The sequence below is a fragment of the Bradysia coprophila genome, assembly GCF_014529535.1.
Source record: "Bradysia coprophila strain Holo2 chromosome X unlocalized genomic scaffold, BU_Bcop_v1 contig_473, whole genome shotgun sequence".
Taxonomy (NCBI): Eukaryota; Metazoa; Arthropoda; class Insecta; order Diptera; family Sciaridae; genus Bradysia; species Bradysia coprophila.
Genome location: NW_023503340.1, coordinates 376,185 through 403,957, shown reverse-complemented (window position 1 = coordinate 403,957; position 27,773 = coordinate 376,185). Strand labels below are relative to the sequence as shown.

General features: G+C 37.2%; 1 protein-coding gene across 1 annotated transcript; it reads left to right on the top strand.

The window, feature by feature from the left end:
* The first annotated feature begins 3,388 nt into the window (after positions 1 to 3,388).
* LOC119070113 lies at positions 3,389 to 26,838 on the top strand. Its single transcript, XM_037174427.1, has 4 exons — positions 3,389 to 3,569; positions 5,059 to 6,158; positions 6,546 to 6,666; positions 26,633 to 26,838. Exons 1-4 carry the CDS (start codon positions 3,389 to 3,391, stop codon positions 26,836 to 26,838), a joined length of 1,608 nt encoding a protein of 535 aa, XP_037030322.1.
* Positions 26,839 to 27,773: the final 935 nt, after the last annotated feature.

The window sequence follows — 27,773 nt, the reverse complement described above, 5'->3', positions numbered from 1 at the left end:
ACCATAAACAGATTTATCAAACATTCGTCGGAAGTTCATTCAGCTCTCTCGAAGAAAACTAATTTTTTAAGTGTTACGGAAATGAAAATCATTCAAAATATTCATTTATTATTGCCTAATCACGTAAATAACAGTACGTCCGTGGCAAAACGAAGCACCCTTTCTACTATCTCAGTTTCTGAAATACTTAAAACTTATACCATCACTAATTATTTTAACATTCACATACAGTGATAATTTCGCATGTCGATAGGAAATGGTGAGTTGTTATAATATAACTCACAACCATTCATAAAAATACAAAACGTGAAACCTACGCATTGTTAACGCTCTTTATCATTTTAAAGTATAAACATTGCTAACCTGAATTGATCAGCAAATAATATGTTATGAGGGTATAGTCAAATCATTGAATGTATCTATAATAAACTGACCGATGGGTATGTAAATACCATTGCTTAAAACAGTCGCTACATCACGAAGTTCAAATTTCCTAGATAATGCAGAAAGTTGTTGCGCTACCTACAAACTTGATGCATTTTCTAAATATATCTTTTCGTTCCGGCTGCGCCGTACCTTTGAATTTACTTTTGAGATTTTTACGTTGGCAGTATTGTGTTGTATGTATGTGCACAAATAATAAACACTAGTAATAGCAGCCAGGATTGACTATTACTGCGGGAAAACGTAAATAATATTCAAGACACCTATCAATAATTTTGTTTAATCTCTTAAGCTGAAAACGTCGTATGAATATCAGTGCTTTTTTTGACGATGACAGATTCATTTAATTCAACCAAGCAACCCGGTTTTCAAGTATGAAGTGTGGCTATCGATACGGTCAGATAAAATTGGTGTGCTCTTTCGTGATACTTTTTTATTTCGATAATTTGTGTACATTAGTGTTCAATGTTAATCAAATTGGCACCAATCAGAATGCAAAAAAAACGATCAGATTACATCAACTCAAATCCCCATGCAATGTAGTGAATCGGGGCAATGGATGAACAACGGCAGTTACTCGTCCTCGACCATTGCACAATTTCCATCCATCGAGTATGGGATATGATTCGAAACTGGACAAATATTCATTCCGAAGGCTCTTGGCCAAATTTTCAATCGCAACCACCGGTTCATGATTGCCATCAATATAATTTCTCTCAGATCGAACAATGGCGGACTCTAAACGAGGCAAGTGAAATTATATCGTCATTCGAGTCAAAAATTAATGTTGTGGAACGCAGGATTACCGTCAAACGAATATTTTCAGAACCATACATCGGGCAGTCATGGATACGCATCCACCGGCCAGTTTCCACACCAGGACTATCGTCAAAATGATGGCAACCGCGCACAGCCTCATATCAACTGCTGCAACCGGTTCAGGATTGCCATCAATATAATTTCTCTCAGATCGAACAATGGCGGACTCTAAACGAGGCAAGTGAAATTATATCGTCATTCGAGTCAAAAATTAATGTTGTGGAACTCAGGATTACCGTCAAAACGAATATTTTCAGAACCATACATCGGGCAGTCATGGATACGCATCCACCGGCCAGTTTCCACACCATGACTATCGTCAAAATGATGGCAACCGCGCACTGCCCTCATATCAACTGCTGCAACCGGTTCAGGATTGCCATCAATATAATTTCTCTCAGATCGAAGAATGGCGGACTCTAAACGAGGCAAGTGAAATTATATTGTCTTTCGAGTCAAAAATTAAATGTTGTGGAACCCAGGATTACCGTCAAAACGATTATTTTCAGAACCATACATCGGGCAGTCACGGCGATGCATCCGTTGGGCGGTTTCCATACCATGACTACCGTGAACATGGTCACAGCCTGGCAGAGTCGGTAATCCATCAGAATAGATATTCTGAAATTCCCACGCAATGTAGTGGATCGGGGCAATGGATCGATAACGGCAATGGCAGCTATTGGTCCACCGTTGCACAAGTTCCGTCCATCGATTATAAGCAACAACAAAATGAACAATACGTACCTCACAGCTGCAATCTGTTAATGGTAGGCAAAAAATTGTTGAAAAAATATGGAGGGTATCGTCTTGCATAATCAATCATAACTTTCAGCAAAATACAGTATCAAGCGAAAATTATTTATCAACCGGTAAATCAGTATCGAAATCGAAAGTCACTGCGTCATCTAGTCGATCAGAGGTAATTCCATTGTTAGCGTTAAGCATTTTTACGGGCCCGAGACAATTTCAAAATTTAGTAATGATCACTGATGGCGGACATTAGGTTGTCCTTGGTGTTTTAAATCCTGTTTGGATTCGAAATGAAATCATTTTACAACAACAAAAGACAGTGTGTCATTGAACCGAATCGGTGTCGGTCAATCATTAATTATCAAGATGACAATTTTTCGTAGGAAAAATGAAGTGAAGAAATCGTAAAAATGTTGAGATTGTCTTGCAATCCAATTTGTTTTTTTTGCAATACAATCTTCAATGTTTATTCTAATATGAACCAATTGTCCAATAGAACAAAACTTGAATTTTCGTTCGCTAGATATCGAACAATTTTTGAATCACATAAGCTCATTTCTGCATAGTCTACAAACACAACCGAATTACAATACGTGTGTCTTATAAATGCAATCATTTTTGTATTTTATTGTTATTGATATTGTGTCAACTGAAGTAACTCTTACCGGTCTGGACAAAGTTTGATTTCGTCATTTCAACTAAGAAATGGAGTAAAAAAAAATCGGCAGACTTTAAGACTGCACAGACCTAGATGTCAAATAGGTCAAATGAAAGTGACATGATTTATATGTCAATGTATAGACCCGTTCAACTACATGGGGTATTCAAGTTTAAAGTCACATTTGTAACATTACGTATCGAAACGTAATTACTTACGAATTAAATGAAAAGAGTATTCTGTTGCAATCTGTTGTTTAACCATTAATTTCCGGGTTTTGTTATTTTACGTGCTTCTGGTCTTTTTTTGAGTACATTTTTCGCATTTAAGTACGAGGTTCATAATTTTTGTTTTGACGAGTGGGAATACATCCCTCCTCTTCGGGTCGGGTCATAACGTCCCCACTCGTCAAATAAAAATTTGGAACCTCGGACGTAATGTACTAATAAATTTTCCAAGAGTTCTGTTCAGTGTTATGGGAATGTAAAAGTATGTTTTCCCAACGAACACCGATATTCAAATATAAATAAAATTGACACGAAAATGGCACTGTGAAGTCTTTGACTGCTGTTATGACATGGCGACTAATTTGATATTTTTGATTGTGATACGAATTAGTCATGCAGGAAAGTTCTCGGTTCTTTCTGAATGTGGTTATTTGAAAATTTTTAGGTCCCAGATAGTAGTGTGCATTCACTGGGCGCTACAGTGGCTATGAAACCTAAAGACCAATTAGGATGCGACATCCGTGACATGTATATGAAAACATCCGACCAGTCAGCGAAGAAATTGTGTTGTCCATTTTGTCAAAAGTTGTTCATAAAATTGGCAAGACACATGGAAGTGAAGCATTATCAGCAGCCCGATGTTCAAAAGTTCATGAAACTTCCGAAAGGTAACTAAACAAAACGAACATTTGTTCTCTTCGAATTTTTAAATAATTTTTCTATTGACTTTCTATTAAAGTCTTTACTAAATATTGATGGACCCGTTTTCAAAACTAAAACTTACTACTTCGACCATCTGAGGGACACAAATTTTAAAATCGAATATTCAAGAATCGGCGCTTTTGATTTACCTGTGGAAGAATTTAGTAATGCTTTTAATGCTCCCCATCAGGATTTGCCTCAGACCTTTATAACCCGTATACGATTTGTTTCATACGAAAAAAGCTCTCGACATTTTCAATTTATACGATTAGATATTTTACCGTTGTTAGGTAAATTGTTAGGTTTCATTCCAAAATGCTAATTTTTACTTTCATTGCGCATTTTAACGGTTTAAACCATCAATTTGATTTTAAGTTGACATAAAATTTAAATCACATAAAAACGAGGTGCGTAACCCCTCTCCACTTGTACGCTTTTTCGGAACTCTTCCCTACCCCATCGGTGAGCACAAACTTTCGTACTTTATGTATGGCCCCTAGGTTAGATTAACACGCCAGACATTAGCAAAGTACACCTTTGATATATGGGATGTGTTATGCACTAGCCATTTTTTTTTTCATTTATAAAATGTCATTTAAACATGGTTAGTGCATAACTCCCCTCATATTGTGCTTTGGATATTATTTTTACCCTAATAAATTTTATAGTTTTTGTCCATCGATAGTTTTGAACTATTCTTCGGCTCAAATCACAACAGTTGCATTCTAACAGAATAATATGAACCATGTGTTGGTTGCTTCACCTTAGTTGTTTCACATACAAATCTCGATAATTTTGATTTCTTTAAATCCGCGGATCTTTGAGTTAGTCATTCAAATGAAATTTCCTCGATTATTGCGTGAAACATCATTTATAGGTGCTATTTACATCTCGAACGTTTCATCAAACGTGATATTTCTCAACTTTGATGTCTTTCCGAAACATTTTTCCATAAAATTTTCCGATCATTCAGTTCTTATGTGAGACGACGATTGGTTAATCACAGTAACGTAGTATAGTCGCAAAAGTGATCATTTTCGACAGATGTCAGTTGTCTATTAAGAGTACCACTAATGTTTGAAGTGCGTATCTACTTTAAGTTCAACGGTATGTTGCCTAATACGTTTTGTGACTTGTAAAATTTACACTGTTTTGCTCATTTGTCCACTTTCGGACGTCGCTGTGTTCATCACACTTATTCCCAAAAAAACCAGTTTCGGTCTACATTCAACGTACTCCACGTAAAAGTGATCATAGTCGACAACTGTTTTAATAGAGTTCTATTTTATCTAAAACTGTTTTTTACAGTGATATTTGTATTTGTATTTGTGATATTACTAGAGTTTCGTAAAGTACCACTTTTGCTTGCATTGCGTTGGTGAATCTCGTATCCAAAGTTATGCTAGTAGACAAGTCTGAATTCTCAAATTGGGTTTTACCTTTCTACGTTTACAGGTTCAAAAGAGCGTCGAGCCATACAAGATTCTTTGCGCAAAATTGGTCAGGATAATTTCAATAAAAACGCTGCATTGAACAAAAAGGAACTCATTCCTAGTCGGAGATCGAACCCAAAACACAATCGAAAAGCTGTCGATCAAAAAACCTGTCCTTATTGCTTCGGTTCGTACGCTAAGTCCGGAATTCATTTCCACATTAAGAACAAGTGCCCACAGAAACCTATCGAAGATGAAAGAACAAAGGGAGAGCGTGTACTACCAGCGTTGACGTCTTCAGTGGAGCGGCGATACCGCGAAAACGCATGTCCGGCTTTACAGGCCGTATTCGATAATTGTCACAACGACGATATTGTTCGTGGTGTTAGATTTGATTGGCTCGCCATAGTGTATGGCAACAAATTGACATTGAAATACAGTAAACCAAGACATAGGAAAATGATCAAAAATCGAATGAGACTGATCGGACGGGTTTTGAGTGCGTTGAAAATTATCGAGCCAGAAGTCACCGAATTAGCACGCTTTCTCGTGCCAAAATATTACGATCGAGTGGTGGAGGCAATCAGAACCGTTGCCCGTGTTGACGAAGTGCGCAACGAATTCGTTGCACCAGCCACTGCATCCAGTGCCGTTACCGCTATTAGACAGATCTGTGAAATGCTTATTGTGGAATACATTAAACAAGACGATCAGGAGAATCAGCGCACTACCCGAGATTTTTTGACGGTAATGAACTCTGACATGCACATTTCGATCAACAAGATGGTCAATGAAACCCAGAGCCGGATGGCACGGCAAAGGACAGTGATTCTACCGTCGTCGGACGATGTGAAACGACTTGCGCAATACCTCGAAGCAGAACGAACTGCATATTACAACGAGTTGTCACAATCGTACAATTTCGATAGTTGGAAACGTTTGAACGAACTCGTTATGGCATCTATAATTATCTTCAACAGAAGACGTGTTGGAGATACGGAAAATATTTTGGACGAAGACTTTGCGCGTAAGGAGATGATAAACGACGACACAAGTGCAGAGCTTTTGTCGACCCTCCCAGAACATTCAAAACAAATTGCAACCCAGTACAGCCGAATGAAGGTTCGTGGAAAAAAGAACCGAACGGTTCCAGTGTTACTGAAAGCAAACATCGCTGAGTGCCTCGAACTACTCATTTCACATCGGAAAGCGGCTGGAGTCTCCCCACTTAACAATTTTTTGTTCGGATTGCCTTCCAAAAAAGATATTTACCAAGTTGTGGACGCGGGTCGAATTTTGAGAAAATTTGCCAAAGCTTGCGGAGCCGAAAATCCATCACTTTTGACCGCCACAAATTTAAGAAAACACTTGGCAACAATATGTGTTACATTGCAATTAAACGATACGTCTGTAGCAGACGTAGCGGAATTCATGGGGCATGCGGAAAAAGTACATCGCGATCATTATAGACAAAACCCAATTGAGCGACAAATTGTCCAAATGTCGCAGGTGTTGGAAGCTGCCCAGGGTAATTTGACGGTCACAAATGAAGATGCAGTTCAAAGCGGACAAGAGCACGTCAATAAGGGTCGTAAACGGAAGTCGGTATCATCAGATCTAAAGGGAACGAGTGAGTAACTCAAAAATTTAATCATTTACAGACTGTATGTACACCACCAGAACGAACATCGGGATTGCAAAAAATGTGTATCCGCGGTGTCCAGGATAGCGGGAAATTTTTGGAAAAATGTTTTGAATACCGGGGAAATCGAATGATTGCTGAACGAAATAGTGGGAATTGTATATAACGGGAAGTCACTTTCCCCTCTTTGGATACCGGGAAGAAAACATTTTTTGCAACCCCGACGAACATAGTGTTGCCTGTTTCATCTGCTTACTTCGTTAGTATTAACGTTCATTTTGTTGATTAGCCAGAGAACATCGCTTATTTTCTTCGCTTTTGTTGATACCAACTTGTCTGCGGAAGGTTGAAACCCTTTGTCTTATGAAATTTGAATTAACTCAACTGTTATACAGGATCTGGTATTTTTAAGGTTTTTTATTGTTGGCCATCCCGCTAAAATAATGCTCTTCGGTTACAACTTTGAATGTTCCGCCTCTGACCGTACTCATGTTTACATGTTTCGTTTATTTTTACTCTTTTATTATTTGAAAGGGTAGTCCTACCTACCGCCTCTCTGCTTGATTTTCTGAATCTGATAAGATCACATCAATCTTTCTGATAAAGTTTATATCATTCACGGATTCATCTTTAATATCTTTTGCCAGAGCAAGTCATAACAGATTCACAAACAGCGAGTGAAACAGGCAACCAATTTCTAACCGATACAATTAGCTTTGACAGCGTTTGCTCTTTCCTTTCTTTATTCATATATTTAATTTTTTAGGAAAGTCTCGACGAGCTTGCAAGCCGACCAATTGAAAAATACCCTGTGAGCTGTTTGTGCTACCTATTTTTTTCATTATTTTACTTAAATTTAATTTTTCATTTTAATAATCGACTATTGTTCAAAAAAAAAGATTTTATGCTAAGCATTTTAACACAAATATAATCGCTTAAAAGACCAGAAATATTGTAACTACCGTAATTAATTGAATCGCTTGCCAGTTTTATTAAAAATTGACGTTGAATTGAGAGGGATTTTCATTGTACTTTTACTTGACCCACAAAAAGATAACTTCTTTGAAGCTTACGGTAAGGGGCCATTCACAAATTACGCACGCTCTTAAGGGGGGAGGGAGGGTTTGACAAAAGCGTACGCTCAATACATTTTTGAAATTTTCTCCATATATTTTCGCGTGCAAGGGGGGAGGGGGGGTCTGAAATTTCGAATTTGATGCGTGCGTAATTTGTGAATGGCCCCTAATTAGTTGATAAATGTATCGCATTGTTACAAGAAATTACCTAGCCAGCAAGCAATTAGCACCGTTACCCTTATTAAATTGCCCCGTACCCCGATTGCCTAGCGTTCCCTCATGCCAAGCGTGTTCCGTATACCTAGCGTCCTACATACCCAAAGAGTCATTGGTCATTGCGCAGAGCGCAATTAGGAAAGCCCACACAAAGTACCAAAAAAAAAACAAACAAATTTTTGAAAAAAAAAATTACCGTCGTCATTTACTCTCTCAACGAGACCAAACCGTGACCCGTGATCCGATTTTGACAAATTTTTTCCCTGAAAGGTACGGTCTGTAGCTGTGATCCGTTGCATATTGGCGAAGATATGTGCGAAAAACCTTGACAAGCCATCGAACACAACTTTGGTCAATCAGGACCGATTTTGCTCATATTCGAAATTAGATCTACAATTTCGATTACCTTTCAGGGAAAAAAAACGAAATTGGATCAGATTTACTCAACTTATCGTGTACACGGACAGACGGACATTTTTTTTGCTGATTTGCCATCTATAGTGATAGGGAAACACTTTGGCGTTATTTAGGTTATTGTAGCTTGTCTGTTCAGTATTAAAAATGAGTTGAAACAGCTGGTGTGGTGGTGTGTAACTATGCATACCCGCGTTTGTGCAAAAATGTTTTGTTAATATGATACTTATCTTAGTTGTCCAAATCTCCAAATTTTAGTACAAAACTAATTGGAAGTAAATGCTTGACGGTTTTAATTAATCACGGACAACACAAAGAACTGAGTAAAAATCGAAGTTTGCAATTTCGATGCGATGGTAAAAATCTCAAAAAATCATTAAAATAAAATTTGGAACTGCTTACGTAGTGTACTTTACGTCATTAGGCAATGTGAATACATACGTCTCATATTAACTTGTATTAACTCGCCATTTACATGACTTCGACACGCACTAAAGCACTCCTGATGTTAGATTAATTAGACTCGTGCGACGTGCTGATGTGTTTACCCTTATGTTTGTAACACGTCGAGTTGGAGCTTCTGAGTAGGAAACCTATTATAGTTTCCTAGAGATGCCGGAGTATGCTTGGAATAACACTCAGAGACAGAATGACGAATCAATGGATTCGACAACAAACCAAGGTCGTTGATGTCATGGAAAGAATAGCATCTCTGAAATGGAGCTGGGCGGGACATATTGCAAGAAGGACAGACGAACGTTGGACCAAAAAGATCATGAACTGGCGACCATATAAAAGACGAGCTATAGGTAGACCACCAGAGAGATGGACAAACGGAATTCAGAATATTGCAGGTACAAACTGGCAGCAAATGGCAATGGATCGTACGAAATGGAAAGAAGTTGGAGAGGCCTACATCCAGCAGTGGATAGAAACAGGCTGAAAAAGAAGAAGAAGAAGAGATGCCGAATATGCTAAAAAAGATATCCATCTGTCTGTCCCGTTATCACGATAACTCGAGTAAAACGGATCCGAATCCCTCCACTTGAGTGAAACGTATAACGCAGAGTAAGCCAAAGAAATTTTCGCATACTTCGATTAAAGTATTACTTTATTTTTTTCTATTACCCTGCTAGGTGCTTTGGGGGTACCATTAAAAGAGGGAAAAACACAAGTTTACAAGTTAACCCGCATCTTACCGTGTCCAACGATACCAATCATGTCATACATATGTCGCGACAAGTATCTTTAATAGACACCAGAATTTTCACTTACATTTTCAATTTGATTCGTTGCAAATCTTCTAATTGTCCCACACAATTCTAAAGAAAGCCGAGTGCGGTACCCTTTAATAGGTTTACGGTATTTCCAATTATTTACTTGTAAGTTGCGGTAGTTTGCGGTAACTTTAAATAGGTTTTTGGTGATTGTCGATATTTTATATGTAAGTTCGGTGCTTTGTGGTATCTTTCAAGCTGTTTGAAGTGGTTTGTGGTCCCTTTTAATATGTTTGCGATGTTTTGCGTTGTTTAATAAGTAAGCTGCGGTGCTTTGCGGTAGCTTTAATAGATTTGCGGTATTTTCCGATGATTTACATGTAGTTTGCGGTAACTTTGTTTGCGGTGTTTTGCGATGATTTATAAATAAGTTGTGGTGCTTTGCGGTCACTTTCGATAGATTTGCTGTATTTTGCGATGATTTGTAAGTAAGTTGCGGTGCTTTGCGGTACTTTTTAATAGGTTTGCGGTGTTTTCGGATGATTACATGTAAGTTGCGGTGCATTGTGGTGACTATTAATAGGTTTCCGGCACCACAAAAATCACCACAAAGCACCGCAACTTACATGTAAATCATCCGAAAACACCGCAAACCTATTTAAAGGTACCGCAAACTACCGCAACTTACTTACAAATCATCGCAAAATCCAGAAAAACTATTAAAAGGGACAGCAAACACCGCAACTTTTTTATAAATCAACGCAAAACACCGCAAACCTATTAAAAGGTACCGCAAATCCACGCAAATTACTTACAAATCATCGCAAAATACAGAAAACCTATTAAAAGGGACTGCAAAGCACCGTAACTTATTTATAAATCACTGCAAAACACCGCAAACCTATTAAGAGTTACGCAACTTACATAAAAATCATCGAAAATCTATTTAAAGGAACCGAAAACCATTGCAAAATGTTTTGCGATGGTTTGCGGTGTTTTGCGATGGTCTACGATGGTCTACGGTGTTTTGCGATGGTTTGCGGTACCTTTAAATAGATTTTCAATGATTTTTATGTAAATTGCGTAGGGCGTAGCTTTTAATATGTTTGCGGTGTTTTGCAGTGATTTATAAATAAGTTGTGGTGCTTTGCGGTCACTTTCGATAGATTTGCTGTATTTTGCGATGATTTGTAAGTAAGTTGCGGAGCTTTGCGGTACCTTTTAATAGGTTTGCGGTGTTTTCGGATGATTTACATGTAAGTTGCGGTGCATTGTGGTAGTTTGCGGTGTTTTGCAGTGATTTATAAATAAGTTGCGGTGCTTTGCGGTCCCTTTTGATAGGTTTTCTGTATTTTGCGATGATTTGTTAGTAAGTTGCGGTGATGTGCGGTACCTTTTAATAGGTTTGCGGAGTTTTGCGATGATTTATAAATAAGTTGTGGTGCTTTGCGGTCACTTTCGATAGGTTTGCTGTATTTTGCGATGATTTGTAAGTAAGTTGCGGGGCTTTGCGGTACCTTTTAATAGGTTTGCGGCGTTTTGCGATGATTTATAAAAACGTTGCGGTGCTTTGCGGTCCTTTTTAATAGGTTTTCTGTATTTTGCAATGATTTGTAAGTAAGTTGCGGTAGTTTGCGGTAACTTATAATAGGTTTGCGGAGTTTTGCGGCATTTTTATGATAACTTATTTGTGTTACGGTGCCCTGCGGTAACTCATAAGTAGATTGCGTCAATTTATATTATATGAAGTATAATCAATCAGCCATTAAATTACATTCACATATTTAAAATAACAAAGTCCCCAAAGTTGTAGTTATATTAAATCGAAAAAAAATAAATAATAGGCCATTCTATAGGTTCCCAAATGCATAGTTATATGACTGTATAAATATTTGTGAATCATTATTCCTTCCATTAATATAATCGTCTCAACGACACAAATTAACTGAAATTGTGTGAAACTAAAAGTTAAATTATCAAGATTCTGTGGAAATTTTACAGAAAGGTTACTCACATAAATTTATTCCAGCATCGGTTCCAACGAAAAATGAAATTTTTGGTAGTATTCAAAGCGGCGAAAAGTATTTCACGTTTACAAATGATTATGTTGAACTAATAATCGAATGTGCCTGCAAGACCTGCAAATATCATCTTACTCTAGATGTGTACTGCACAGACAGCTAACGCATCCGCACTTTTACAAAATTCATTCATTAAAAAATAATCCCAATTGTTGACTAGAAAATCGAATGGGACAACTAATTAACAAGTAAATGACGAAGTCATTTGCCTCTTTACTAAATTTATTATTAATAATAAATAAAAACAATAAATTGTTGAAAAATGCATGAAGTTATTTAGTGTGGCTTTCGGTATACATACCCTTATCAACCACTGACTGATAAGCTGACTGATATGAGACATATATATTTGGGATATTAAATTTGCATTTTGAATTTTCGTTATAAGACAATGAACTTTCATTGAGATTGAGCGTATATTTATCAGTCGTTTGGGACAATTTAATTACAAACACGGAATTATGATATCCATCACAATATTTAGACCCGTACGAAGTACAAACGGCCAAGCATTTTTTGTGAATAGGTAACCAGGCACAATTGAATCATCGTTTGCCAGATATCAATACTGCACATTGATCTGTCCACTATATTGCAGTCACTGTTTTCCAGTAATCCTTACTGAATAAGTTATTATTCTTTAAGTGTTTCAATCAGTCAAAAACACTCAAAAGAGTAAAAGTGACGCAAGTCCCTGTGCATACTTCGAAAACAACTGATATCGCTGGAGGTGACGCATTCTGCGCTTGTACGCAAAAACTGTAACAGGAAAAATTTGACCAAAGAAATTCTAGAAACAAAATTTTACCAGAAAAATTTTGCGTCATAAAGTGGCAGATGATTCGGACGTATAAGGACGTATTCTTGTCTATTTTAAAAAAATTCTTAAAAGTACTTTCCTCAACATCTGCCACTTGTGACGCAAAATTTTTTTTGGTAAAATTTTGTTTCTAGAATTTCTTTGGTCAAATTTTTGCTGTTACAGTTTTTGCGTACAAGCGCAGAATGCGTCACATCCAGCGATATCAGTTGTTTTGGAAGTATGCACAGGGACTTGCGTCACTTGTACTCTTTTGAGTGTTTTTGACTGATATCAGTTCTTTTGGAAGAATTAGTAGATTAAAAAATTTAAAAAATGTAAAAAATTTTGAAAAATTTAAAAAAAAATGAAAAATTTGAAAAATTTGAAAAATGTAAAAATTTAGAAAAATTAAAAAAAATTTAAAAAATTAAAAAAAAATTTAAAAATTTAAAAAAAATTTAAAAATTTAAAAAATTTAAAAAATTAAAAAAATTAAGAAATTTAAAAAGTTTAAGAAATTTAAAAAATTTAAAAAATTTAAGTTTAGGAAAAAATTGAGGCGAGCAGAGCTTACCAAAAGCGAACAAATTTGTTCTACCATACCCATCCACACACACACACTTAAAGGTGTTCTTATATGGGGCCTATATGGGAACTTCGAGGAGCCCTAGCTCCGAAACGAGGCCGGTTCCCCCTAATTTTTTTTTCTGGAATGTCTTAGAATGACGACTAGAATCTACTCCCAAAATTTCAACAAAATCTAAAGAAGACTTTAGAAGATAGGAAACACGGACGGACGGACGGACGGACGGACTAACAAAGTAACGTAGGATTTTTTCATTTCGTTTAAAGTACTGAAATTGACCAAAATGTATGGAAATGGGGCTTCTTGGAAGATTTTTTGCGTGGCCAAATTTTAAGCTGCAAGAACGTGTGATAGCTCGTTGAACTCGTACGGACGCCTAGTTTTTTTTAATGGTAATTTGGAGTCATTTGTATTTGAATTGTAGAACTTCAATATTTGCTGTATATATGGTTCTGCAGTCTACGACAAAATTTTTTTTTTGAAATTTTTTCTAGTAATAGGACTTGCGTCACGGGCGCTATGCTAACGCGCGCCCATGATTAGCCGGTGACGTGCAACCAAGGGGTGAAATTGCATTTTATTTTTCTCGTATATTTATTTGATTTCGATGAGGAGATCTTTGTAACGAGTTTTGACAAGATAATTTTATGTGCTGTCCTCAGATTTAAAACGCATGACAGACTCACATTACCACTAAAAGTACGTGCACACGCGTATGTGCGTGAAATAATTAGGGTGAAAATATATGACCAATTTGTCAATGCATTGAAAGGCGTGTTCAAGTAGTCTGTGATTACGAATATGCTCACGCGAAATAGAATAACAAAAAAAAATCTTCATAGAAAAGCGTTATATGAGAACCAACTCGCGCAAATTTTTCCAAATCGCAACGATCGTCGGCATGCCATAAAAATTCAATTTAAAAATTCATCAAATTTAATCAAATCTGCCAACGAACATAATATTTAAACGATTCGGATTGAAAATTTTGCGTTTAGATTTAGAGTATTTTATGAGTTCGTTAGACTTCTACATAGTTTCGTGACCTCTCAGTTACACTGTAAACGGAGCTCTAGTAAGAGTGGTCTGTTCTGTTAAAAAACGCACTGTCGGTCTAAATGGAAAGAGCGGCTAGTTTTTATACGAACATTGCCCCAAGTAGATTGTACAAATAGAAAACGATTCTTTAGAAGAGTACAGTAGATATTTAAAGCGCCACTTTGACAGATGCAAAAATGAACCGTTACTGCCTGGTTCATTTTACTCTGCCGTTTCAAGCAGTGAAGTATAGTAAGTTAAGACTAGCATGATCTACAAATCGATCTATACCAATCAACCGATTGTGTTAAAAATGACAGAAAAGAACAACAAAATCATTTCGGCTCTCAAATCAATGAACTAAATCAATCAATGTATACTGCAATATATTATCTACATTTCGGGTATTTATGTCAACATCTACATCTTTTTATTGTACATTTCTTCTTGCTGTATATATGTATACATACATAGTTAGTACATAAAAGTTCGTGCCTTTATGTTATTGAGCAGAAAAGACAGAAAAGATTAACCATTGACCACTTATATGTACGTACGTTGCATTATATGTTAGCATAATGAATGTATATCTCACGGTGTGGTTGAACAAAGTCTAATTAAAAGTGTAATGCAAAGTATTTTTCTTTCCTAATTATTATTGGTACAGTCAAAGGCAGTGAATTTTCAGCATAAATTTGCTTCAGCTGTTTTTCAGCTGATCCACACATACAATCAAAACTGGTTTTCCTTGTTCATACGGTTGAAGCTGCTACACGCACGCGCATGATAGTGGTAAAGCCGTATAAAGATATGTAAACGGTTGTGATTGTTTGTATGGATCAGCTGAAAAACAGCTGAAGCTAATTTATGCTGAAAATTGACTGCCTTTGACTGTAATGATCTACTGATCACTTTAGGCATAAAGAAAGAAAAAAGTCGGCGGGCCGCTCTTGAGCTAAATTGAATTTTATGGAGAGGCCAATGTGGAGCACGTCCAGGTAGGTACATCCTCGTTCTGCCGCCCTACATTCATATCTGGACACGGCATACTCAACTAAATCGAAATTTTAGTCCGTCTTCTGGTCGCAGTAGCCGTCTTTCAGACCAATGGTATAGAATTTCAGAATCAGGGACCCAGTCTCAATAAAACATGCGATACCACCTTTCTGGAAGAGTCGAAAATTGTTTGTTGTGGCCTAGTGATGTTTAAAGTAAAGTTGATGAAAAATATGTCTATGGTGTCAGTAGCATGGGTGCGTGGTATCGTTGGAAAGGTAGTGGCAGCAGCTACCCGACACACAAACAAAAACAGAAAAGAATGTTTGATCCAGATCTGTTGAAATGCCAAAACTTTCACTGGGGTCCAGATCACAAAAACGGCCCGCCGACTTTTTTTCGTTCTTTGATTTGAAATATTTTATTTATCAAAAGATTACAGAATTTACAAAACCAAGTAATCAGACTGATAAAATCATTACGGTGCCAACATCGATTAACTGTGATGTAGCACGAAGAAGCAAACCGGAAGTGGAAGCAACCCAGTCGACCCGTCAAAATTGCAATCCACCTTATGCTTGTAGTACGAATGAATTGTGTGTCATGAGTTGCTGCAACGACGAGAATAGCCAGTAACGATCCTTCATCGTGAGGAAGACTTCACCCTGGAACGAAAAATCTCACGAGAATCACTGGTTCTAAAAACGTCTATAAATCTTTCAAATTTTGTACGTGCCTCAGCAATCGGCTCATGATAGCCATAAAGCGTTCTATGGCGTGGAGGACGAAAAACATTAAAGTGACGCAAACCGTATGGGTGGTCAGGCATATGACGATACGATTCAAATATCGTAGTCAACTTCGGCGAGTTCACTCTGGCCTTCAGCACATCATACAAGAAAAACACACGCGCGTTCCTCCTCCTAGTGGCCAGCCGCTCAAGACACAAAACCCTCCGACGCTCGTCATACGGGGGAAGCTCATAGTTCCGATTTCTCCTTACCGAATGCCTTAGAGCATACAAAACAAACCTCTTCTGTACAGACTCAATGGTGTCGCTGAGCTCAACACCAGAAGGAGACCAGACCACGGAAGCGTATTCAAGATGAGACCTGACATGCGCATTATATAGACTCGTCAAACATTTCACATCCTTGAAATCAGAACATATTCTCTTTAAGAAACCCAGCATAGAATATGCCTTCGCAACTTTCACGCTAATGTGAGGCTTAAAGGTCAGCTGGGAATCCAGCAACACACCAAGATCGGTCATCTCGGACACCCTCGTCAGAACAACATCACCAACTGAGTAGTCAAAAGCCACTGGGTTCTTAATCCGATAAAATGACATAACCTTACACTTGGAAACATTAATAGTCACAAGATTGCTAAGGCACCAATTCGCAAAAGCATCAATGTCACTCTGAAGGTCAACAGCGTCGGATAGACCATTGACGACGTGATAAAGCTTAAGATCGTCGGCAAACAGTCCACAGTCAGCTCTTACGAGAACATTCGTAACATCATTAAAATACAAAATGAACAGAAGAGGCCCAAGATGGCTACCCTGAGGAAGGCCTGACGTGACTTCAAACGACTTAGATGAGTGGCCCATGACTTTGACAAACTGGACCCGGCGACGGAGGTAGGGGATCATTACCAATAATAATTAGGAAAGAAAACTACTTTGCATTACACTTTTAATTAGACTTTGTTCAACCACACCGTGTCTACCATGTTTACGTGGATATATATGCATGCACGGACAAATAAAATCAAAATATCAAAAAATGATTTTTGAAAAAACTTACAATGTCGGTCGGTATTAAGGTAAACGTTTTTGAAGATTCAGACAGAGAGCTCTCCTCGATCTCGGCCGAACAATAATCTTGTTCATCATCTCCATACACACATTATACATACTCTTATTAGAATATTATTTTTGTCTCTGTTTCTGTTTATTATTATTGCATATTTCGTTGTGTTTATATTTTGATTCGTTGTGAACATGTTCACCGTTTGGGTGAATGACCGGTCAGGGTAGTTGACTTATACACAAACTCTCTATTATTGAGAATTCACTGTTCAGTTCTAGAGTGTTTGTTATTTTTTTCCACTTTTATTCGTCGCTTTTTATTTCAATTTAATATTTATGATGAAATGGAGCATCGCCTTGCTGTTTAGATGTAGATGATGTTTTCGTAGTATATATATGTGTGTGTATGATATTTTGGAATCTCTTCGGCGGGTCCATTGTGCGTGTTATGATAAATGAAACTGAAGAGAAAACAAAACGTAGGAGACATTCTGTTTTGATAATAAATTTTTGGTCGATAAACGAATATCATGGAAGGAAGAACGACAACAACAACAAAAAATTGTTGTGATTAATACAGTCAATATTAACACACTTAACGTGTTTGAAACGATGATAAACGTTGACCTTAAATACTTATAATGTGCACATTATGCTATTCGTTTCATGAACGCACAATAATTGTTGTACCATCTGGGATCGTGTATGTATCCGTATAATGTGAGAAGTGAGCCTTGGATACTTTTAAAATTCTATTCGTTTTCAAAAAGTTGTTTGTTGAGACGAATTATTATAGATAAGAAAAGATGAGGTGACCTGACGATATAACGCTATGAAAAACAATAAACGAAGTCTTTGTAGCTAGCCCATTAGTTGTTATTGACAATAGATGCACTGATCAACAACAATGACACAAATAAGCATTGATCGGTGACTCACAACAAAACGCACCTTAACTCCCTAACTATCCTTAAACGGTATGCTTTTCTTGTATTAAAGGATGATTAACGAAACCAGGCATGAGCGCCGACGGAGAAACCTCGGCGGCGGCTAGCCGAAAAAAATTTATCGGCGGCGGCGAAAAAGTCGGCTTAAAACGGCTCGGCTGGAGGTTCCTTTTAACTTTTTTTAAAAATAAAAACGTTTAGATAAATTCATGGAAAATGAACTAGTAAGCATGAAAATGAAATTGTACGGAAAGCGAAAATGTAGGTAGATTAGGTTGTTCAAAGTGCAAGTGGAACTGGTCTTGTTACAAGCAAGTCTCTAAGTCTAAGGTTCACTAACACGTCAAGTTTTATTGCCTCAAAACTTGAACTAAATGGAAAATCATGCTCCGGTACACTCATTTAACTCATTAAGAAAATGGTTTTCGAGAAGAAATCGAAAGCTCACGAAAATCAAGTAAAAATTGAAAAGAAAAAAAAATCGAGAAAATTCGCAAAGATCGATAAAGTTTTCTCAAATTTGTGAATTAACTGATTGTGCGCCTTCGGCTCGTTCCGCAAAGGTCATACTTGCCAAAACAACAAACTTAGAAGCGAGGACGTAATATACCATTCTGGAAAATTCATGAAAATTCAAGAAAATTTTCAAAATTTTCTTAATTTTGAAAAAAAATATTCAAAAAGTACTTGAGCTGCTTAGAATCAACAGGAATCTCGGTTTTCAAAATTATTTCACCCATTCACCTTTCGAAATCTTTATTTCATTTTCCAGCCGTTTCAAGCCGGCTTGAGCCGTGTTTTTGGCACTGGCTCGGCTGCGGCGCGGCTTGCTCAAAAATGGCCGGCGGCGGCTTGATCGGCGGATTATTTTCGGCGGCGCTCATGCCTGAACGAAATCCCATGAATTATAAACATTGCAGGCTTTGTCAGTAATGGAACGCGAGAAGTAAATAGCAAATTGGAGAATGGTTGGGTTTTCCAGTGGTACAGGGCCTAATATTGAGAATTATTTCACCAAATTTGGCTAAAAAAATTCACGAAGTTTGGTGAATCTTTTAGTAAAATTTGATTACCATTTAGTGAAATGTCTCTAAATATTAGGCCACGCAGTGGTAACAGTTACATGAAAAACGATCTAAAAGACTCACCAGAGTGAACATGACTATAGAAGATAGTGAGGGGCAGATAAACATAAAAAATTCTTTTGCACTCAAAGAGAATCCTCGGAAGATAGTGTAACGGATAGAGTCCAAGAGACGTTAGACGGTTTGACTTATCGATAATTTAGATTGTTTTTTTTTTTTGTAAAGAGAACAGACAAAATGTTGAGTACATTTACTGAATGATAATGTTGGTAAATCTGTTGGTAACTCTGGGTAAGCTTTATGGTTGAACTTTCATTTAGAAATTTTGGGGAAGTAACTTAACTTTTCAGAAACGGCTGGTATATCGCAACGAAATCTTTAACTCTGTTAATTCATTTGTGTAAAATCTATTTTTTCATGTTTGATACAAAAATCTGTCACTTCATTATTTTTAACATAGATTTCTATCTATCTTACAAAGTTTGTTTTTATCACTCGAAGTACGAAAGTTTTAATTTTCGGTTCCAGAACGAGATGCGAAAGTCAAATAGTTATTTGTTAAACTAGTATAGAACACAACATTTTTCCTGTGTGCGAGGTGAGATTAACCGCAAACAGCTTATTTTGTGTAAATTTATCAGCAGATCTCGAGACAAAAGGTTCTATGGATCACAATGGACGAAAGTAACGAAATTCAACCGGCGCGATTGAAACATTATACTACTATTCACTCACCTCAAGACATTATTTGATACTTCAATGACTGGACTGGATAGTGTTATTATTATGCAATTTCGGAAATCGTAACAAAAACGACAAAAGGTCAGTTTTCATTCGATTTGACTGTAAGTTACGCATTACCTTTTCTGCTCAACATATATTCGACTAATGTAGGAAGTAACAATACTCCTAGTCTGAAAGGGAATTTTGAATGCAAAACAAAAACAATTTTCCATTATTTTTATTCTGCTTTGTTTGGCATTTAAAAGGAAGAAAGAAACACACTCACGATAAGAAGAGATACCTTGTTGGAGACAAATTTTGGGCGATATATAAATCTAAACAGTAACACAGGAAATCGATTTCCGCACCACATTATTTCAACCTGTTTTGAATGTGGTCTAGACATTGAATGGTTTCGTTGAATGTATCAAATTTCTATTTGACTTATACTGTGTAAATGGTAGGGAAATTATTGAAAAGGGTTGACAATATCATCAATGGTGTATTAAGTAAATATGTAAACAATTCTCGACACTCGTAACCAAAAACGAGTATTATTTCGTTCAACAAAATACAGTGAACGTTCAATTACGTATGAGAAAAAAAAGTGTTTTACAAAACAATTTCAAGTGCGTGTCTTGAATTGGTTAGTACGCGTACTTGTACATAACATACTCGTACTCGATCCTGTTATGGAATATTAACATGAATTGTAAATGCACGAATTCTATTTTCGAGTTAAAATATCAAGCGAAAAAAATGATCCTCTTGGCATTGTTGTGTGTCGATTAAAAGAAGAAGACGAAGAAAAAAAAAACTTGCAGCTCTACGCAACAATTTCAGACAAATCGGTTTTGAAATCATCGCTCCATTGTTCTGTACATATGTATATGCATTTCTACAGGGATACATCGAATAAACAAAAACAAAAAATTTTCTTTCGGATACACAGTTACTGGACAATAATATTTTGATTTCTAAACGATACACACTTACAAAGCAATTCTCACATCAGTGAACCGTAAAATTTTCACTTCCTTTGGATGGTCAAAATCATTGTAAAAATATAAAGTTTTACACTCCTTTATTTTGCACTTAAATAATAAGAGCCAAGTGATGTTCATTTTTCACGGTTTCAACACAAAAGCTAAGAAAGGAATATAATAATAATAATAATAAGAAAAAAACAGAACATTTTACGCTTTACTACATCAAAATACGAAATTTATTCAGTCAGGTGTGATGGTCTTGTTTCACTTCGCAAGAAATATAACAGAGATGTAACAATACACACAATGTACGACAGTGAACAGCGGATTATTTTGTTATTGTGTTTTGTTTTAATTGCTACCGGAAACCCCAAATTGGATTTTTAGCCCCGTACGAAGTAAGATTAATAAGCCTTTTGTAACACGTTGAATTGGAAGCAGACAGTAAGGGCAAAGCATTTGGCTATGTTCATAGATGACGAATCCGCAATAAAAAAAATGTCCGTCCGTCCGTCTGTGACCCCTCTAGCTGGAGTAAATCACAACCTTTTTTCAAAATTCTTTTTTTCCCCGATTGGTATCGACAAAAGTAAGGTCAAGTTCGATAATGGGCATGGTAGGGTCGGCCCTTCCAGAGCTAGGGCCCAATAGGTGTTTTTCAGTCTTTCGACGATATCTACTGAAATACGCACGCAATAGCTGCTTGTGATATATCAAATGAAAGGTATTGACGAGTAGAACAAAGCTGCTGAACATTGTTTTTGGGTAAGATGCAACGTGGGCTTGTTGGGAGGGCTCAAAGGTCGTTACTCGGCCCTAAGTGTTTTTTGCACATAAATCGAGTAAATCTCATCCGATTTTGCTAGTTTTTGCTTCATTTGAGAGATAATTGAATGCCGAATAGAATTATGGCAAAAAAAGTTTCAAATTTGGTCCCTTGGACTAAGGCCGCTACTCGGCCCTAAGGGTTTTTTTTGCACACAAATCGAGTATATCTCATCCGATTTTGCTAGTTTTTGTTTCATTTGAGAGATAATTGAATGCCGAATAGAATTATGGCAAAAAAAGTTTCAAATTAGGGCCCTTGGACTAAGGCCGCTACTCGGCCTTAAGTGTTTTTTGCACATAAATCGAGTAAATCTCATCCGATTTTGCTAGTTTTTGTTTCATTTGAGAGATAATTGAATGCCGAATAGAATGATGGCGAAAAAAGTTTCAAATTTGGGCCCTTGGACTAAGGCCGCTACTCGGCCTTAAGTGTTTTTTGCACATAAATCGAGTAAATCTCATCCGATTTTGCTAGTTTTTGTTTCATTTGAGAGATAATTGAATGCCGAATAGAATGATGGCGAAAAAAGTTTCAAATTTGGTCACTTGGATTAAGGCCGCTACTCGGCCCTAAGTGCTTTTTGCACATAAATCGTGTAAATCTCAACCGATTTTGCTAATTTTTGTTTTATTTGAGAGGTAATTGAATACCCAATGGAAAGTTGGCAAAACATTTTGGGTTTCTCAAATAATATCGTAAATTGTTGGTTTTATTTGAGAGGTACTTCGTACGGGCTTTCGTAATTGCGCTATGCGCAATTTTAAAAATGAACACTTTCAGTAAATTTGACCATGCCCAACTTGACTTGCATTTTGGTAACAGACCCATTAGAGGGTTGTAGACGCATTAGAGGGTTGTAGACGTATTAGGGTTCCGGGCGTATTACGGCTACGGACGTATTATGGTTACGGACGAAATAGGATTACGGGTCGTACGGGGCTAAGTCGCAGCAAACGCTCCGACTGTTCTGATGCCTTGTTTTTTTGTCTCTGCTGAAGAAGACGTCGTCATCCAATTATACACTTACCTTCAGTAAGTTTTTGTTGTGCCAAAAATTATTAATTTAAATCTGGAATTTTATTGTCTTTACTTCGGCGTACTCAATTTTAAGTTCTCTGAATTCCGGATAAATCATCAGTTCTGTCTAAGGGGACATTAAAAAAGAAAATAAGGCGCTATTAGAGGTGGTTCTTCGCAGCAGTGACGGGACATTTCTACCGTGTTATTATCGTCTTGATCGATAATGTCGCCCAGAAGACGAAAATTTGATTAGATTTGATTAGAGTTTTGGAAGGCTATTTTCTTGCACAAGCAGGAACCCAGATCAAAGATCCTTTGTTCCCTACTCCCTGACCTTAATACTTCTATTAGGGGTTTACTCTGTCTTCGATAAGAAGTCGTTAAGACACTTGCCATCTAATTATGGTAGATCCTCATCGTGGAGTTCATGATACCCGAAGGTGCGAAACCTGAGTGGACAATCTCTAAGGATATGCATAACAGTCTCAGGTGCCAAGCCACAAGCCAAGCCATAGGGTCAATGGACCGATGCATTTCGTGGAGATGATCATTAAGTTTGCAGTAGTTCGTGATTGCACTAACTACTCTCTTTATTTCCGATAAAGAGACGATAATATCGCACAGAACACGATATCACCCAGGGTGATATTTTCAAACACAATTTTTTGGACGATTTTACCATCTTCTGGGCGATATTATCGTTCGAGACGATAATCACACGGTCGAAATGTCACGTATTCTTCGCGGCAGAGGGTCTAGACAAAAGACTGGTACTTCGTGTTTTAGATGGAACAAAATCGCGAACAGTGAGAGGAAGACTACAATGTCCCGAAAAATGTGGACGCGTCATTTTTGAATATATCCCCAGACATGTAGAATTATTTGGCTGTTCGCAGCTCTATCGAAATTGTGTTCTATGCTACGAATAAAGTAACAAAAAAGTAGTTGAAGCATTAATTGTTCGCAAACGCAATCCATTAATTTAATTGTTGTACCGTAACGTTTATGATACAACAAAGACCGAAAAGGAGCCGCCTTACCGCCTTTTTAAAACAGACGATATAAAAATATGAACGGTCACCGTACTACTGTTCGCATTGATCAATATCAATCAATGTCATAAGCACAGGCAGCACACTGAAATGCATTCAAGCTTCGCTTTAGTTATGGTTCTTATTATTATGGTGAAAAAAGTTGTTAATTTTTCGCAACAACCTACCCGAGTTTCTTTTTCTTTATTACTTTTTTTCAATTAATCGCCGACCGATGTTCAGATTGATAATCTTTTACATTTAAAAAAAAAATTGATTTGATTTTTTCATCACGAAAAAAATCATTAATTTTCCTTAAGAAGCAATTTGCGAATCGTAACCATAAAAGTTGTTCGAATGCAAAATAAATTATTCTCAGCGAAAAACGGTGATTGCTCCAATGTAATTGGTACGTCTCACGCGAAATTCTTTCACTCATTAAATAAATATTACGTGATTTCAACGAATTATCGAAATTTGATTGTTGTTTACATTGATTTACGAGCAGGGTGCGTTATGATTGGAGTACAACGTTAGCTGTTAACGCGCACTAAAAATGAGGGATTTTCGACAATTGCTGTGTGCCGGATATTATTCCTTATAATAAGTGTATTTAGGAAAGCGTAAAATTGTCTAAAATGTGTACCAAAAAAATGACGTGAAAGATTTCTTTCGGTGATGAGCAGATTAAGAATTTAAAAAGTTTATTCGATGTTGCTCAGATACTTTTATCGAAGTGACTATTGGCACTTGGGTGGCAATAGTCTATATAGCGTTTTTAGGTCTTTTTCCATAGGAAAAAAAGACCTATTGTGGGCACTTCATCTGTCCGTCCGTCCATCCGTCCGTCCGTCCGTCTGTGTCACAAATAAAATGTGATTGATAAAAGTTAAAATTGCAATGCTACTATGAGCAAACCAACACCAGGCAAATCAATTATTATTTGTTATCTGGTAACCAATCGCTCATAGCAGACATAGCAATTTGAAAGTTTGGTAGTTGTTGGTAGTTGGACCCCCAAAATATTTAGCAGCAAAGATGTTTACCGTTTGAGAGCTACGCACCGAATGACGAAATTATTCTGCCTGCTTGCCTTTTTAAAACGCAAATATTTGGTAGTTGACTACCACGTTGGATAATTGCAATGCTACTATGAGCAAACCAACACCAGGAAAATCAATTATTATTTGTTATCTGGTAACCAATCGCTCATAGCAGACATTGCAATTTGAAAGTTTGGTAGTTGTTGGTAGTTAGACCCCCAAACTATATAGCAGCAAAGATGTTTCTTACTCGAGAGACGCACACCGACTGACGAAATTATTCGGCCTGCTGGTCTATTTATAAATCGAGTATTTGGTAGTTGACTACCAAAGTGGTAGTTGACTACCAAAGTGGTAGTTGACTACCAAAGTGGTAGTTGACTACCAAAGTGGTAGTTGACTACCAAAGTGGTAGTTGACTACCAAAGTGGTAGTTGACTACCAAAGTTGTAGTTGACTGATTACCAAAGTGGTAGTTGACTACCAAAGTGGTGGTTGACTACCAAAGTGGTAGTTGACTACCAAAGTGGTAGTTGACTACCAAAGTGGTAGTTGACTACCAAAGTGGTAGTTGACTACCAAAGTGGTAGTTGACTACCAAAGTGGTAGTTGACTACCAAAGTGGTAGTTGACTACCAAAGTGGTAGTTGACTACCAAAGTGGTAGTTGACTACCAAAGTGGTAGTTGACTACCAAAGTGGTAGTTGACTACCAAAGTGGTAGTTGACTACCAAAGTGGTAGTTGACTACCAAAGTGGTAGTTGACTACCAAAGTGGTAGTTGACTACCAAAGTGGTAGTTGACTACCAAAGTGGTAGTTGACTACCAAAGTGGTAGTTGACTACCAAAGTGGTAGTTGACTACCAAAGTGGTAGTTGACTACCAAAGTGGTAGTTGACTACCAAAGTGGTAGTTGACTACCAAAGTGGTAGTTGACTACCAAAGTGGTAGTTGACTACCAAAGTGGTAGTTGACTACCAAAGTGGTAGTTGACTAATACGGATGTTGTAAATATGTTTACTGTTTGAGAGCTGCACACCGACTGATGAAATTAATCGGCTTGCTTGCCTATTTATAATTCCAAAATTTGGTAGTTGAATACCAAAGTGGTACTTAAATGAGTACCAAGCTAGTAGTAAACAGAAATTGAAAAAAAATGAAAAAATACCTCACCAGGCTTCAGCCGGTCTATTCTTGTTATATTTTCCGTCTAGAAGTGTTCTGCTGTAGCCTAATAAAATTTATCCTGTAACGAATAAGAACGTCTGGGTGTTCGTTCGACCCTAGGGAAATTATTCTTTTACGAATAACAACGTAAACTTTAAAAAAATATTTGATTTTTAATTTAGTAACAAAATTATCAATAGTCTATACGAAGGCTGTTGGCACTGGAGTGGAATTAGTTTATACGAATGCTATTGGAAGATGATTTGTGTAATTCATGTCGAAATAAGATTTTGCGCGGGGCAAAATCTTATTTCGACATGAATTACACAAATCATCTTCCAATAGCATTCGTATAAACTAATTCCACTCCAGTACCAACAGCCTTCCACCCGAGTGCCAATAGCATTCATATAGACTATTCGCACCCAAGTGCCAATAGCCTTCTTATAGACTATTGGCACCCAAGTACCAATAGCCTTCATATAGAGTATTCGCACCCAAGTGCCAATAGCACGCGCCAGCTTTGTGGTCACAAGGTACACTTCTCAGTATGTTCGTTGACTTACTGAATCCACTAGTTCAAAATAGTTGCATACATTCGATACGAAATCTTCTACTTGTTGGAGTTGGCCATTTAAATATCATAATATCAAGTAACCAGTCAACTTCTCTAAACCGATTCATTCTCCATCAATTTATCATTGCGAATTCACGTTAAATATAATTGTTCTTTATAAAACCTGGACTTTCCATTAATATCCTGAATTTCACTAAAGCGATAACTCTAACAGGTTATGGGCCATCACACAAAGGAATAATTCGTGGATTAAAGAGAATTTGTAAAGGAAATTTCCGTTTTTTCAAAATTTTTCGAGAAGAATCGAAGAAAATCATGATTTCCGCATCGAAGTACGTGATTAAGAAGTTGAACGGCGACAATTACTTCAACTGGCGATATAAGATGAAAATGATACTAATCGAAAAGAGTGTGTGGAATGTAGTCGATGAAACCGTAGACGTACCGAATCCAATCACCCTGAATGGCGAAAGAACGACGAAAGTGCACATTCCACAATTGCGTTAAATGTCGAGGATGATCAAATTCAATATATTCGTCAGTGTGAATCGGCGAGAGATGCGTGGAAAAAGCTTAAGGACATTCACGAAAAAGACAGCGCGAACAACAGAGTATCTATTTTGCGGCAAATCATGAATCAAAGACTCGAAGAAGGTGGTGATGCCGAGGCACACGTCATCAAATTGAATGAATTGTTCCAGAAAATGGTGGCGCTGGGAGAAGACATCACCCAAGACTTAATATTCAGCGCAATTCTTCTTGGGTCGCTGCCAGAAAGTTACGACAATCTCATAACAGCGCTTGAAGCACGAGATGAAGAGTTGACATCGAGTCTTGTCTGTTCCAAGGTAATCACAGAGCATAAGCGTCGAATTGAACGAAAAACGGAAAACAACGGAGAATCAATATTGCGAATATCTTCAACATTCAAGAAAGGTTCATCATCTTGTCATTTTTGCAAAGAACCGGGTCATTTGCGAAAGAATTGTACGAAGTACACTGAGTGGTTGAAGAAGAATAAGCAAAAAGCGAGAAATAAGCCAGACGGTGAAGCAAAGAAACCAGGTGCTCAAGGGGCGAACATGATCAAAGCCGAAAGTGACGAAGATGACAGTAGAGAGGAGTTCTTATTCATCATTGCTGTAGCCATTAGAGGATGGATATTGGACTCAGGAGCTACTAGTCATTCAGTGTCGGAACTCAATTTGTTCATCGAAATCGATTTGACTTATAGAGAGAGAGTCAAAGTCGCAAATGGTCAACTGGTTGAGGCAATTGGAATTGGAACCATTCAATTGGAATTGGTCAATAAATCTGGTGTGATCACGAAAGTGAAAATGGAGAAGGTGTTGTACGTCCCAGACCTAAAGGGGAATTTCATTTCGGTTGGGAAGTTAACGAAAAATGGATACAAAGTCATCTTTGAAGGCAATTATTTCGAA

What these genes read in the sequence shown, in the direction of transcription:
- LOC119070113 (XM_037174427.1), top strand. Translation starts at nt 3,389, where the DNA reads ATGAAACCTAAAGACCAATTAGGATGCGACATCCGTGACATGTATATG. An exon ending in GTTCATGAAACTTCCGAAAG is followed by an intron (nt 3,570 to 5,058) that starts GTAACTAAACAA and finishes CTACGTTTACAG; the next exon opens with GTTCAAAAGAGCGTCGAGCC. An exon ending in ATCAGATCTAAAGGGAACGA is followed by an intron (nt 6,667 to 26,632) that starts GTGAGTAACTCA and finishes TTTTTCGAGAAG; the next exon opens with AATCGAAGAAAATCATGATT.